The following is a 16208-nucleotide window of genomic DNA, read 5'->3' on the forward strand; positions in this document are numbered from 1 at the left end:
AGACCTACAACGCTATTCTGACAGCACAATGATCAATAATGCCATATATCGAAAAGAAAATACTTTCAAAATTATTTTTTCATGAGATTTTTCAGACGGTGAATCTTCTCCGGGTACATGTAATCTGTTAATCTATTTTAATTCAGTAAGATGTATTTACAAAGCAGACAGCAATGATTTGTACAAACATAAATCAAAGAATGGAATGAAACTCATTGGCAGGCATTTTAAAAGTAGTTTTTACACATCTAACGCAGCTTTAAATCAAATCTAAACACAAATCAATCTTGATCACGATACCTTTAAGCATTCAGTAGTTCCAAAAGAAAGGAATATTTTCCCAATAGCATAAGAACCCTAACCTTTCCACCTTCAAAATCAGTCCATAGATTAGTATTACTATAAACATACATTTTCACTGAGATATGTATGAATGGGCTATAAATAGAAGAAATTCTATAAAACAACAACACCCATTTTTGTCCAATACTTTTTAAAAAAATAAGGAACAGCATAAAATAATTTATTTATTCAAGAAAATTCATGGCAATTCCTGAATTCCGAGAATATGATCAACTGATGATATTATAACTAGAGAGAAAAACTTTAGCCGTAAAAATACGTCTAAAAAACCTAATTCAATTTAAAATTAAAACAGTAAGTATAAAATAAAACAGTAATTTTTAAAATAATGTCGGAAGTCTAGGCAAAATTGCACCAAACTATTAGCATAATCCTCAAAAACCGTCAAAAAACGGTTTTAACTTATCTTTCTTCTTCTTCTTAAACATTTATTTAAATGAAACAGCAGCATGCTCTAAGAAATTACTCAGAATGGTATAAAAGGGAGGTTACCCTAATGACCAGCATAGACATCTTAAGAACCGCCGACACAGCTTGTAATTATCAAAAATAACTCTACAAATCATATTTGTTAACTTATGATCTTCCAGTGGGCTGTCCCAGCAAGGCAAAGCTCATTTGAATTATCCTTACTCCATGCTTATCTACCTTAGTTCTGCCCTAGGATGCATGACAGACTATCTATCAACAGTGAAATGACATCATTTTTATACATTTCTGAAAAGGGCTTATGACAGCTTTGCCTCTCACTGAAACTATCTGTCTAGGCTCTATTCCAAATAGCCATGGATCTTAAATCTTTCATCGTTTCCACCTAGTTGATTTTAATTCAAAATTGTAGGGTATCCTTATATCAACACAGAACCTTGAAAATCGTTTTCACTTTTAGTGTTATATTGGCTTTGTCATCTTTGCACAAAAATTGGGCCCTAGTAAAGGGCTGGTAAGTCCTTCATTCCGGTCAATCCCATGCATTTGTCTTCATCTCAATTCCCATATGGTCCACATATTTCTTGTCATACAAACGTTCCTGAGCTCTAACGAGCTCTAGTAGTTCCTCCCAATATTTTACTTCTTTTCTATTCCCCTTTTTCGGTTATTATTTGCAGTTATTCCCTATCTGGATAAGGTTCCTCTCTTAGCCAATCAGAATATTCTATGAGAAATTTTGATTGACTCGGCCTTAACTAAAAACAAATCAATTGAGCTCTAGTCTTGGCTCAATTCAGTTATGGACACTAGACAGTGCGCAAAACTGCGTGACTCTCACTCTAACTAGTATAAAGATTGCAGCTCCAAAGCTGAAAATTTGCCAACTCTGATAAGTATCTACAACCATCAAAATTTTTTAGTTTTTAGTTCGTCTTCTTTTCTTATGCATTAATCTCGGAGCAGATAAAACCAAAACAAAAAATTACTTTTTTGCATAAAACAGGAGTGTGGTTTCATAGATCACGGTTGGTGAATTTTCCAAGCCCCTCCTGGAACGAGCTGCTACAGAGGCACTCACTGTCATTTTCCTCTACCAATACAATAGTATATTTTAGCCTTAGTAAATTAATCAGAGAAACAAAACTTGATTTACCTTGTCTGGCAGGATCTAAGGTGTTGGGCATCATTTGTTGTCCAGGCTGAAAAAAAAAAGAATAACGAAGGTAAGTAATCTAAAAAAGCTAAAATTTTGGCGCTTCATTGTAGCCAAGAACCCATTCGGGAAGAGAGAAGAGTGAGGATACTCTACCTCCTACCCCTATAGCCTACAAATGCCTACCTACTCCAAGAAAAACCAACAAATAAACTACTCTCTCAGTGAGCAAAATAAGTCGCACATTAATGCACACAAATTTTGGAAACTTTTTTTTCACAATATCCAAAATACACAAAACCTCACTAGAGATTTTAAAAATATGATTTTGAATTCAAAATTCTGAACGATTAGGGGTATTGCTTAAAATTTTCTTAGCTCCATTTCCCCTATTTTTTTTATTTTTTTTAATCTTTTAAACAAATCCTGCCTTTCCGCGGGAATTACAAAATAAAAATAAAAAAAATATGTGTTTGTTTGTCACTTCTTACTGTTTTCACCATATATACAAATATACGAAAACTTTTTTCAATATATAAATGAAGGTTACCAAAACGCGCACAACTTATTATACGACAAAATTCAGGCATCTATTTTTCCGACTTACTTCTTAAGGACTTTGATACCATAAATGGCCTTTGGCGAGTCTAATCGTCAGCTTACAGTCTCAAAGACAAAGCCAATTATCTCAGCATCAAAGGGAGCTTCTAAGGTAATTTTTGTAAAAAATGATAGGGGATCATACATGTGACAACAGTTCGAAAAGCTAAGGAGAGGCCAGTTTAAAACAAAGAAAACCTATAATCTCTTGCTAATTGTTATGCAAAACATTGTCTAATCAATGCACGTAAAGCATAAATAATGTGCATCCTGTGCCCACAAAGATTTCAATCAAAGCACAATGAAACCTCCGAAACTACCAAACTATTCTTATTCTTTTGAGCTGGTTTTAAGGTTTTCTAAGCAGAGGTTTTAACTGGAATATTTAAAAAACGACCATTTCCTGACTTAAAAAAGAAAATTTTGCTCGGTTCAATAATAATAATAAAAAAAAACAAACTAAATTAACGCTTTCTAATGATGCAAGTTTAATTAAACCTGAATACCACTATCATTGGCACAAACAGGATAAGTTACCTGTTTTTCTAAGATTTTCGGGAATGAAGGTGACGTCTTTTAGTGTTCTGTCGTTTATATGGATCCCTTTTCTAAGCTATACAAGTCATGGCAAGAGCATCACCCAATCAGTTCCGAATAGTTTGGTCACACAAAATATAATACAAACTTGTAACGGACGAGATAGGGTGATCCTTTAAGGCATCGAAGAGCCTTAAGTAACAGAATGAAGAAAAAACTGAAAGAACTAAGCTACAACTAAATTTTGTATATCGTATCGTACCCCTATTATTGCGATATTAATGACTTTCCAAAATCAAAGGAATAAAAATCTTCATTTTGCAAAAATTCAGAATTTAAGGTTTGAAGTAGCCTACCAGGGACATTTATTCCCAAAAACATGGATTTTCGTCAATTTTTATTTAGGTTGTTATATTAAGAACTCATTGTTTACATTCCCTCCTTTATTGCCACACTGAGTCATGACAAGAAACAAATCACTTGTCAACTTGTCACTAGTCATGACAAGAAACAAGCAAAATTTTTTCCTGTTTACAAAAAAGGCCAAACCTAACGCTTGTACCACCCAATTTACATGCATCATAAAGTCAAGTATTTCAATAATTAATCGGGCGATGCAACTTTTTGGTATTGAATAAACATAGAGTAGTGAGAATGTACCAAAATTAAGTAAGAAAATTGATGTTTTTCGAATCAGAAGAAAGTAAGGATTCTATTAATATGTAAATAGTCAACTAAAGGGATAAATACAATAAAATAGCCTATCGTAAAATCCTAAAAACATTCTAGTGTAGGTAAGTCAATTAATTATTAATTTGGATTATTTAATCTTAAAGAATTGTATTTAGTGCATAGCTTAGATACATATGTATATATATATATATACATATATATATATATATATATATATATATATATATATATATATATATATATATATATATATATATATATTTACATATATATATATATATATATATATATTATTTTTATATATATATAGATACTAGCTGTTGGGGTGGCGCTTCGCGCCACCCCAACACCTAGTTGGTGGGGCGCTTCGCGCCCCCCAAGCCCCCCCGCGCGCGTAAGTCGTTACGCGCCATATTAGTTACGCGCCATTGTAGCAGTGTCCCATGTGTCCCACCTGTGAATAGAGATAGATATAAATATATATTTTTAACTACGTAAAACATGCGAATATACAACATTCTTCGCTGTCCCATTGTCTGTGCATATAAATAGCATTTATATTCCCTGTGTCCCGGTCGTCATTTGTGTCCTGGTGTCCCAGTTTGTATTTCCTCTTTGAGTGTCCCGGTCGTCATTTATATTCCCTGTGTCCCAGTGTCCCGGTCGTCATTTGTGTCCCGGTCTGTAATTTCTATTCAAACAATCCCTGTGTCTCAGTCGTCAATTATATATCCCACCTGTGCCCCCGGCGTCCCCGTTGTAGTTGTGTCCCTGCGTCCCGGTTGTCATTTATATTCCCGGTCGTGATTTGTGTCCGGGTGTCCCAGTCTGTAATTTTTCTTTGAGGTTCCTGGTCGTCATTTATATTCCCTCTGTGTCGGTCGTCATTTGTGTCCCGGTCTGTAATTTATCTTTGAGTGTTTTTTCTTTTTAGTTTTTTACATTTTTTCAGTTTTTTTTTTCTTCTTTATTTTTCAGCGTCACTATGAAGTACATATCGCCGAACCTTCAGTCATTTTACAATTAAACATTTTTCCGTGAACGCATGTCTTAAATACCATTAATGACGTCACCGTCAAAGCAAAAATGACGACAACTAATTTCATGACGTCAGTCAACACAGAAACATGACGTCACCTGATCCACAGACAGACAACTTATTTTTATATATATAGATATATATATATATATATATATAAAGATATTTCTTTTTAATTACTATTTGGAAAGATGATATTAGGGCTATATTCTTGGCTATATATTTTTATCATTCAGTCACTGTTTTTTTTTTTTTTTTCTACCCAGTCTATACCAATTTAAACTTGGCACTCATTATGCTTTAAAATTGTATAGCTGCATCGAAAATTTTTTTCATTAAAATTGAGTTCCCAGACTTTCCCTATTTTTTAAAACATGTATGGTTGTATAAGTTATCACTTAACCAATTAAAAGAATCAGAATCCACTTTTAATGAACTCAGTATTTCAATGGTTTGGGCTAAAAAACCGACAATAAATGAACCGAGTGTCAAGAATACAGTGCCCTAACTTATTTTTTGGCGAAATTGGACCCAAGTGTCACTCGATTTGGGACGTTATACTATTTTATGGAAAATCGGTCATATAGCGTTGAAATTTTTGTCAACCCTTGTTTTTGACCAAATTCAGTGTTACTATAAAAACATGCAGTAAGAACGCGATAATAAATTTATTTTATTCAACAATTCGAAGACCAGATGTTTCAATTCATAAGTATCAACATTTGAAACATCTAAAATATTTCCAACACGGTATGAAATATTATATTAATAAAAAATAACTTACTCCATTAAAGTCAGGTCCCAACTGTGGCATCCTCACACCAGGTCTAGGTCCTCCTGGATACCTAGGGTTCATAAACTGAAAAAGAAAGAAGGTTTAAGATTTCATATTATAACCGTTTCAGTAGCCAGTTCAGTAGCCATTCAGTTCAGTTCAGCCGTTCAGTAGCCATAAAGCAAATACTATTCAAAAAGCACTATTATACAGTAGAGCCCGAAGCCGCCCTGAAATAAAAATTGGCGGCGGCAGATTGATCGTCGTTTGTTATATTTTTAGAGTTTAATGGTTACTTTTAAAAAGCTTTGGAAACTTAATCGGTATCAGTTTTTATTGGAATTGGGTCCACAATTTCTTTTCAGCTTCATTACCAAAACCAAACCTCAGACAAAATAAGGATGAGATATCAATCTTAACTTCCAAAAAACATTATTTAATCCAAATGATCGACAGCACGACCTTAAACTGCCTGATAATTGAATGAATCCGACAAAATAGGTAATTTAAAATTTAAATAAAGTTCTAATTCAAGTTAAGCTCTAAAACCTGAAATAAACAAATTTACTTGCACCGTAAATCCATGGTTAATTTATAAAATACCAATGGAATCTCATGTGTATATCTTACTTTCTGTTCGAATTTCCTGGTCTTGCAGCCTGCATTCCACTTCTTTGACTACCCTACCCCTAAACCCCTCACTCTCGACGCTACAAAAGCTATTATTTCTCATTGCTTCAAGATTAAATCCTGTCAAATGATATAATAAAAGTTTTAGAGTTAAATATTTTAACCAACTTCTTTGAGGATGAAAGAGCTTATTTTTTGTCCTTTTTATCTCAGCAATTAAGATACTGTGGTCGTGGACGTACTTGAACATGGCGGGTAGGCATATCAAACAATAAAAGTTTTAATTTAGCATACATAATTCAATTTTTTTTTTTTTTTTTTTTTTTTTTACATAGCCAATTTTCAGAAAGTTAGCACGTCGTTTTTTAAGAAGAGTTGGTTCCCAGGTGTAAGAAGAAAAAGAAACAACATTTTGTAAAGAAAAGCTTTCATATAAAAAGAGGCAACATCATATGAAGAAAAGCATTCTGTAGTGTATTATTCAATATATTATTAAAATTTTTAATTCAGGCTTTAAATTTCACAATTTAATTTGAATTAAGCTTCAAATTCCCTATTTTGTCAATTCCCAGGCAGTTTAAAGAGCCAGAATCAAAAATTCAAAATACTTAGCTAGAAATAAACTTTAGCACTTTCCTACAAAACTTTGACAAGCTTGTAGTTATCATGTATAAAAATAAGCTTGCTTACACGGCGTGGAGCCAACATAGAACACACAGCAGTGACAGTTAGTCATGTCCCACTGAAAACCTTTTCTGCTGTGGTACTTGTTGCCAGCAACATTAGAACCTTTCTTGCCAAAGAAGCAATCAACGACAGCTGAATATATTATATTATTATTCTTAATTATTTATTAATTATTATTATTATTTAGAAATATTTAGAAATAATATATTTAGAATTATTTAGAAATAATATAATGAATATAATAATATAATAAATAATATAATTGACTATATTATTCAGAAGGCAATGGTTTGGGACAGGATCATCTCCTGGCATGGGCTGCCAAAGCATCGACTTGACGCCAAAGCACATCATCATTTTCATCCTGTTCAACATCATCGCTCTCACACATTTGTCTGATCGAGCAGCCTCCTCTTTTTTATATAAGATCATGAGGAGATTTAGAGTACCTGCTCATCTGAGAAAATCCATTCGCCATATTCACATAACTGATTGGGCTAGCTGATCCACTGAAAGCACCAGAGATTACAGCCTCCTCTTCAAGCTATTTGAGGGCCCTCTCCTCTTTGTAAAAAGAACTTCCACTGCAGTAAAATACTCGCCACAAGTTGAACTGGAGGAGCCTGGAGTGTTCCTTGGACACATTCCGTTCACATGAGATGTGATAAATTACCTTATGTCAGTCCCTAGCAATAGAATATTAACCATTTAGAGCAAGAATTCCCTTCTTGTCAGTGAACTATAAACAAGGTTCAGATGGTCATCAGTTTCATCTATCTTGAATGTTTTGAAGTCCAAAAGTGCAGCTGACAACAGTATATAGGAAGCGAATGTCAAACTTTTTTATCATCTTTTCTTTCAGAAGCAAAATACAGCTACCATGATTAGGTTGCTCCTCAAGGTGACCTTTTAGGAGGTCCCAACAAAGCAGAGCGACATTTAGGGTGGGAAAGGACTCTCTCTCAATAGTGTCGACTGTAGTGGAAAAATTTGTAGAAGAGGAGAGCAAAGGTCACACATCAGTTCATATTCCTCATCATCTAGAGCAAGGTAAGTTTTCCCAATTTTACACAAAACACTTGCCAGACGGCCTTCGTATTGAATAATACTTTGCACCATGTTATATGTTGCATTCCTTCTAGGCAAATTCCGTTTTATGAACCTGTATTGTTCATCTTTTGGTAACTTTGGAGGCAGATGATCAGCAACCTGAACAATGGGCAACTGAGCATCAGCATCAAGAACATAATCTAAATCACAAATTTTTTTAAGGAATTCATTTCTATTTTAAATTTAAAATTTTTCGAGAAGGTTGTTGGGAAGAGAAAGGATTCTTCCATATAAGTTTAGTTCTTCCACTTCGTACATGCTTCCATGTACAAATGTTAAAAAAGCATGTACATATGTAAAAACCATGGCAATATCATGGCTAGTCAAAACTCATTTTAATTAGAGAATATGGCATTGTAGCGAAGAGGACAGAAACAAGTGAATGATAATCTAAGGTCCATAGTTGATGAGTAGATAAAAAAATTGAGAGGATCCGAAAATTTTTACATGTACCATTAGATTTTGCATTATATTTGCTTCTCAATAGTCTCAGAAAATAACTCATCGCTTCAAATTTTCAGCAGATTGCCGCCGCCGGACGTATCAGTGGGGTTGGCGGCACGCCGCGGGTTTTCGCCACAGTTTCGGGAACTATTATACAAGACAATAGGAAATCTCAAAAAACAAAGAAAATTAACACGTGAAGAAAAGCCACAAGTTATCTTTTTAAATCACTTAAAAGCCCCCCCCCCCTTGCCCCAAGAAGAGCTGAAATACTTCGGAATAAAACTGCACTTTTTCTTGTTTCGAGTCCACCCCACTCTAACAAAACCCTCCGACACCCATGAAAAGCTATAAGGCTTTACACACTTAATGGTTGACGTTGAAAAAGTGCCAGACGGTTTTAGCCAATCATCGGCTTTTCATTAACAAAAAAAAAGAAAAGAAAAAAAAAATCAACTTGCACAGCTTTTCTTTTTTCATTAACATCATTTCGAACCAGAAGAAAACCGGAGATTTTTTTTTTCTACCGACTATTACGACAACAAATCCAAGGAACTTTGGAGAGCCTAAACTTCAGTAATTTATGACAACTATTTAAAAAAGAAATAGTGAAGTAAAAAAACTCTTATATGAAAAAAAATATTAGCACTACAATATAGCGGAGGTCTTAGAATGTTGTAGATACAGATTAACGCTGCTTTAAGCAACATTCCTGCATCTCTTTTCTATTGGCAGAATATGCCCTCTTTAGCCTTCATGCTTATTAAAGGCTATGTAACCTTTGTTTGTATAATAACCATTCAGCAAATCAAACATATTATGCCCAAGAGGAACAATCTTTTATTCTTGCTTTGATTTTAGTGACAATTTGATTTAATGACATTTTGGAGGTCTTCCACATAGCTATACTCAGTCTGATTAAAAAAGTAAAAAGTTTTCTAAGCTAGCTCCACGAGCAGCAAAATGAATGTAGGACTTAATTAGTCCCAACTAAGATTCCCAAGATGGCAGTGATGAGGATTTGGAAGATGTAGCCTCGCGGTATATTGGTAAGATAGAGCATTAGCATGTTAAAAAATTGAGACACAGTTCAGACTATCCTAGTTAAAGATAAAAAAAAAGGACCTGAAGTAACGATTAAGAGTGATGATGGGTGAAATATTTTGAGAAACCAAGAAAAAATTTTAAGACATGATATAAGCAAATAGCAAGACTTTTTTTTAATTTAGAAGCGAAGGAAGATTTATTTAATAGGAAGAAGTTTAGAGATGTTTACAAAAGACAGAAAAATAAAATTGCCCTTTGATTGATTGATAGTATGGTAAGTTAGTTTTTTTTTGTTTTTTTTAATTCGATGGTTATGAAGTTACAAAAATTATACTGAATATTATGAACATGAGCCTGGTGAGGAAGTACCAAGTGATTTAAGGAAAACTTATATCAAACCCCTTTACAAGTATGATGATAAGATAGAGTGCTGTAATTAAAGATTTAGTAGTCTAACTTCGGTAGGAGGCAAATTAGTATGAGAATACTTATTAGAAAAAGAGATGCTCTAGATAAAACTTTTAAGATGAAAATAATGTGGTTTAAAGAGTTAGAGAGGATATGTTGACCGAATTTCAGTCATTATAGTGAAGATCATATTCTTGTATAATATACTAAATAAGTACGTCAAAACGATTAGCTTTATGTAAGAGAAAAATTTCGCTGCAGCAAAGACAGGAAGTGAGGGGAGTAAGTGGTTCTGTAAGGAGTCCAGAGTTAAGCCGGATTGTGTCTTATCCCCGAATAGATAAAAATAACTTGACGGACTTCGTTTTAGAAAAGATAGCAAAAGCCATGTGAGAATATGGTATCAAAGGGGAAAGTAAATCTCCCCATATATATTTTTTGGATCGTTTGAGCAGCCTAAATAAAATAATCGCGAAATGAACGAATTTGTGGGGATTTTGAGAGTTCAGATAACAAAATTAGGTTCCACAAAAATGTCCCACAAATAAAGTTGTGGCCAGAGGGCCAGAGTCATGATTTACGGATGAAAGCCGCCAAAAATCAATTTTTTTGGCAATAGAGTTGAGGATAAAATGAAAAAAAAAGAACGTCGTTGAATTGGGTAGATAGAAGTTATAAGAAAATATTTAAGGGAAATAAAATTAACGAAAGGGAGTAAAAATGAAACCCTGAAATAAATGGACGGAGATTGAGTGTGCTCAGTTTTGTTGGCCTCAGGTGGCTTTGCGCGATGGTAAATTTTGCAGTAGTAGCAGTAGTATAGTGTTTTAATTACATCCCCTAAAGTTGTTTCAACCCTCAGCTTTAGTATTATGATGTATAAACAGAGCTGATTTTTATTCTTCTTTCCTATTTTTCTTATATCCCAGTTGTTTCTTTCGTCATGTTGGGACCTACTGGTCCTTAATACATTTATATATCTGTTTACGCCTGTAAAATAAAAGCCATTACCTGAGGTCCTGGCATCATCTGCGGTGTAGGTGGTCCTTGTCCATGTGGAGATGGCTGTGATACTGGGTGTGTGGGAGGTGATGGCCGCATACCAGGATTCTGCAATTTGTATTACTTTGATATACAAACAACAACTACATTTTAATATGATTCTTGCTATTTAAATCCGAGAAGTTTGTCAGACAGAACATAAATAAATTGATCAGCTGATACTACAGGATAAACCACTTATCACGCTATAATTAAACCAGTGGTTCCCAACTACCTAGCCGCGGCTCATTAGTGTTCCGCGGCAAGTACTCTGGCGTACCGCAAGCTGATGCCATGAGACAATACGAAATATATTTAACTAGCTGTTGGGGTGGCGCTTCGCGCCACCCCAACACCTAGTTGGTGGGGGCGCTTCGCGCCCCCCCCAAGCCCCCCCGCGCGCGTAAGTCGTTACGCGCCATATTAGTTACGCGCCATTGTAGTTGTGTCCCTATGTCCCACCTGTGAATATAGATATATATATATATATATATATATATATATATATATATATATATATATATATATATATATATATATATATATATATATATATATATATATATATATATGTTTTTAACTACGTAAAACTTGCGAATATACAACATTCTTTGCTGTCCCATTGTCTGTGCATATAAATAGATTGTCAGGTTTACCGACTCTTGAACATGCAACATATAATGGTCCATGGGAAAACAATCCGTATTCAGATCTATACCTCATGATTCTAATGATTGCCCTTGAGCTTTGTTGATGGTGATTGCTAATCGACCATTCCCTGAGTCGCCATCGTCATTTATATATCCCCCTGTGCACCCCGGCGTCCCCTTTGTAGTTATGTCCCTGTGTCCCGGTCGTCATTTATATTCCCTGTGTCCCGGTCGTCATTTGTATCCCGGTGTCCCGGTCTGTATATACATTCGTTTTTTAGTTTTGTTTTTCTCCTTTATTTTTTTCCTTTTTTCTTTTTTTTCTTTTTTAGTTTATTTAGATTTTTAGATTTTTTAGTTTTTTTTATTAGTTTTTAGTTTTTTTGTAGTTTTTACCATTTTTTTAGTTTTTTTAGTTTTTTTTTTTACTTATGTCCTGGTCGTCATTTATACTCCCTGTGTCCCGGTCGTCATTTGTGTCTCGGTGCTTTGTTGATTGCTAATTTATATTATATTTATATTTTTTATATTTATTAATATTTTTTTAGTTTTCTTTTTCTCTTATTTTTCAGTTTTTTCCTTTTTTTTAGTTTTTTCTTTTTTAGTTTTTAGTTTTTTTTTGTTTTTTCAGTTTTTTTAGTTTTTAGTTTTTTACCTTTTTTTATTTTTTTTTAGTTTTTTAGCTTTTTTAGTTTTTTTTCTTTTTAGTTTTTACCTTTTTTAGTTTTTTTTCTTCTTTTGTATTAGTGTGAAATAATTCAGACATCATATGCGGACAAACACGACGTCACTCGACAGACAGACAGACAGACATAACCCACAAACAACTTATTTTTATATATATTTATTCATATTTTTTTAGTTTTCTTTTTCTCTTTTATTTTTCAGTTTTTTCCTTTTTTTTAGTTTTTTTCTTTTTTAGTTTTTAGTTTTTTTTAGTTTTTTACCTTTTTTTAGTTTTTTTTAGTTTTTTTAGTTTTTTAGCTTTTTTAGTTTTTTTATTAGTTTTTATTTTTTTTGTAGTTTTTGCCTTTTTTTATTTTTTTCAGTTTTTTTTTAGTTATTAGATTTTTACCTTTTTTTAGTTTTTTTTAGTTTTTTAGCTTTTTTAGTTTTTTTTTCTTTTTAGTTTTTTTTGTAGTTTTTACCTTTTTTAGTTTTTTTCTTCTTTTGTATTAGTGTGAAATAATTCAGACGTCATATGCGAACAAACATGACGTCACCTGATCCATCCACAGATCCACACACAGACAACTTATTTTTATATATATAGATATACGCAATAATTAAACAAGTCTCTGAAAACACCATTTTCCAATGTTTACAATCAAATGTAAACAGCAGTTGCAAGCTATCGTTCACATAAGTTAAGTATAACCCTTTGTTCAACGATTAAATTTGTTTATGACACTTGAGTAGACTTAATGAAGTTAAACGAACTAGAAAAGAATACAGCTCTTCAACCCCAAACAGTGTGTCAACTCCTCTTTTGTCAACTCCGACTTAAGGGTGGCTTCCTATGTAACTTTTCGCGTTGAATCGATTAGTATATAGGAAGCTTTTTATCTCCCATGGTTGCGTAGATTGGCATTCCAATTTTACAGTGAATCTACTGTTTGTCCTGATTATCCAAATCAAAAACAGTATATCTGACGGACCAATTAAAAGGTTCCAAAATATTCACTAGCCCAAAACAGCGTATCTGAAGAACCAATCACAAGCCTGAATCTTCACGACATTCACCACCTCTGCCATCACCATTACCAATATTTACCTTTGAGACAGTTCAAACCTTGTAAGTGGTTGATGTCCCAGTCTATTGATTGTTTGAGTATAACTAGTATCTGTAGAACATGGTGTAATCAAAGTTCCCATTAATTTCTTACGACGTGAAACAGGGTATATATAGGAAAGTCTATTTTGTCCAGAATCGGGCCAAGCTTTGACAAAACAAATAACTCTACAGGAATGAGCAATAAAAACTCGTAGGGAAGTACTTTTCACTTAAACTTTTTTTTCCAAGCGCCGGAAGTCTGGCCTTTATGCGAAATTGTCGAGGTTCTCCTGTAAAACTTTGAAAAATATATATACCCTGGTTTAGAATTGAACAGCCGAAAAGCGCCGCAGCCAATCGAATTACAGAACTATCACAACTCTGGTCACATTTTTTTTTGAGCCATAATATTCCGTTCGTTCAGTTACCTCAGTTCATTTGATTTACAAATAACAATTCTTATGAGAAGTGTGTCGCGAAAATGCAATTACCGTAGATTAATAGTGCCACAATACAAAAAAAAAGATTAGGAACCACTGACTTAAACAAGATTTCAATTTTTGTTTAGTGATTTTTTTTTCTAGCGCAAATAAATTATATTCGCACTCGTACTTGCTCGCTAAATAACCATTTTAATAGTTTATAACTCTTTGCCACGCGTCGTTTTATCTTCTATGAATCGATTCAAATGTAGAAAAAAAGAAAAACGCTTCATAATAGACAAAAAAAAATCTTGGTATATACTAAGTTTCTTTAGAACAAAGATTCTAAACAAAGGAGATACAGAGCCCCATTCTTCTCCCTCTGTAATACTGTTAAATAAATTTCCATTATTAAAAACAGTGATTCCCACGCCATTCAACGAAAATGGAAATTTGTTTTTAACTGAATTTAAAAAAGAGGGAATAGTTGTGGGAAAACTGGAAGTCATGGCCAATTGTAGAAAAAAGCCAAGACAGATTGTTGAATTAAGTGGGCAGCCCAGTCAAGGGTTAATTTTATCCCTTTGATTGCCGTTGTTACTGTCTGCCATTTATGCTACACCTTTCCGTGCATGTGTGTCCCTTCACAAATGCCAAACTAGAGTCGTACCTGTTGGAGGTTCTCGCTGGGGAACACACGCAGGTTATTAAGAAATCTTTTCGTAATAAAGCGTAATAGCACGTCTTTTAGCATCGATCACAAGTAGTTCTGGATAGTACGCAATAGCACAGTCCATGTGCTACTTTATTTATAAAAATTAAACGTTACAGGATAAACAAAATTTAAAATTTAGAAGAAAACTATTTCAGCAGATATAAAAATATATTTAAAAAATTCAACAGGGTTACTAAGCAATCAGATACTCGAGTTCGTATATTTAAACATTGAAGTACATAACTACTTAAATAATTCCAATGTGTCTACAGCTCTAAAAAACCCGTTTATTTATATATATAAATACAGCAAAAATGGAAAAACAAGCAAGACCGGCTAGCTAATAGGCGGAGCAGATAGATCATCCTGCTTTCAACCTCGTGGTCGTGGGTTCAAGCTCAGCGTTGGACTTTTTTTTCCTTAATCGGCAAAAAGTAAAATATTGAGAATCTTTGGAGTAGAATTGCAGTTGTGTCGAAAAATTGACATTAAACCATTTTAGGTAAAGTTGTAGTTTTGGAGAAACAGAAGTTTCAGGCAGTTTTTTGGTAGAGAGGGCAACTCGATTTTTTTTTTGGGGGGGGGGGGAGATTTCTTCAAGCTTTGTAAAAGAGCATCCGCTGACGTTTTTATGCCTGCTGTCCAACAGGATCCGCAGCTTGTACGAGAAAAGGATAAATAAACGTAATTGTTCTTTCAATAAGAGGAACTTTTAAAAGCTGCCTATATTTGTGAACTTCAGTCAATTTTATAGGAACATTTTGATCTTTTCCTATCACAATCCTACGAAAAAAATATCGAAACGGAAAGAAAAGAGACAGAAAGAGAGAAATAGAGAGGGATTTAAATCGACCAATATTATAAAATCACGAACAGATAGTTAGAAAATCCTCGTTTTTTTCTACTAATGAATTATCATAATGTTTTTGTTTTACTAAAGTATAATAATGTTTTTATTAATGAATTATCTGTATGCGAATAGTTTACGAATTAATTGGCTAATCTTCCCACAATATCCTTAAAACCTTTAATTTTATATATATATATATATATATATATATATATATATATATATATATATATATATATATATATATATATATATATATATATATATATATATATATATATATATATATATATATATATATATATATATATATATATATATATATATATATATATATATATATATATATATATATTATATTCGCTGGATTCAGGATCCTTCGTCTGAGAGGACGCGGGTTCGAATCCCAGTGTACCCAATTATTTAGTTTGGGACGGGAGTCAGTGGCGTGACTCTGTAAGCTTAGCCAGAGTCGACCCAGCTCTAAGTGGGCAGCTGGAGAAATCTGGGGAAGGTAAACAGGAAGGGTGTGCGAAAGCACAGGATGGTTGGCCCCCAGCCCCCAATTGCACTTCCTGGCTAAAGGGCCAAGAAACGGAGATCAGCACCACCGGTAGGGATTGTAAAGTCTAATGCCATATCATTTACCTTTTTTTTACCTTATATATAAATTAAGATCGTTGGCTTGTCGCCAAAATAGCACCAAAAGATGTCTAACTAAATTGTACCAAAATATCCTAATGAAAACACATACATCCTAACAAAAAATATATATATATATATATATATATATATATATATATATATATATATATATATATATATATATATATATATA

At 33.4% G+C, this 16208-nt stretch overlaps 1 protein-coding gene across 2 annotated transcripts in view; it reads right to left on the reverse strand.

Moving 5' to 3' along the window:
* The window catches only part of LOC136026474 (single-stranded DNA-binding protein 3-like), a 53569-nt gene that overhangs the window by 15300 nt on the left and 22061 nt on the right, over positions 1–16208 (reverse strand). For both annotated transcript variants that reach the window (XM_065703096.1, XM_065703091.1), the window contains 3 exons: positions 10930–11028; positions 5602–5676; positions 1949–1994 (listed from right to left, as the gene is read on the reverse strand). In XM_065703096.1, coding sequence (XP_065559168.1) covers positions 1949–1994; positions 5602–5676; positions 10930–11028 — 220 coding nt within the window. The remainder of the gene's footprint in view (positions 1–1948; positions 1995–5601; positions 5677–10929; positions 11029–16208) is intronic.

This window comes from Artemia franciscana, chromosome 1 (genome assembly GCF_032884065.1).
Source record: "Artemia franciscana chromosome 1, ASM3288406v1, whole genome shotgun sequence".
Lineage (NCBI taxonomy): Eukaryota > Metazoa > Arthropoda > Branchiopoda > Anostraca > Artemiidae > Artemia > Artemia franciscana.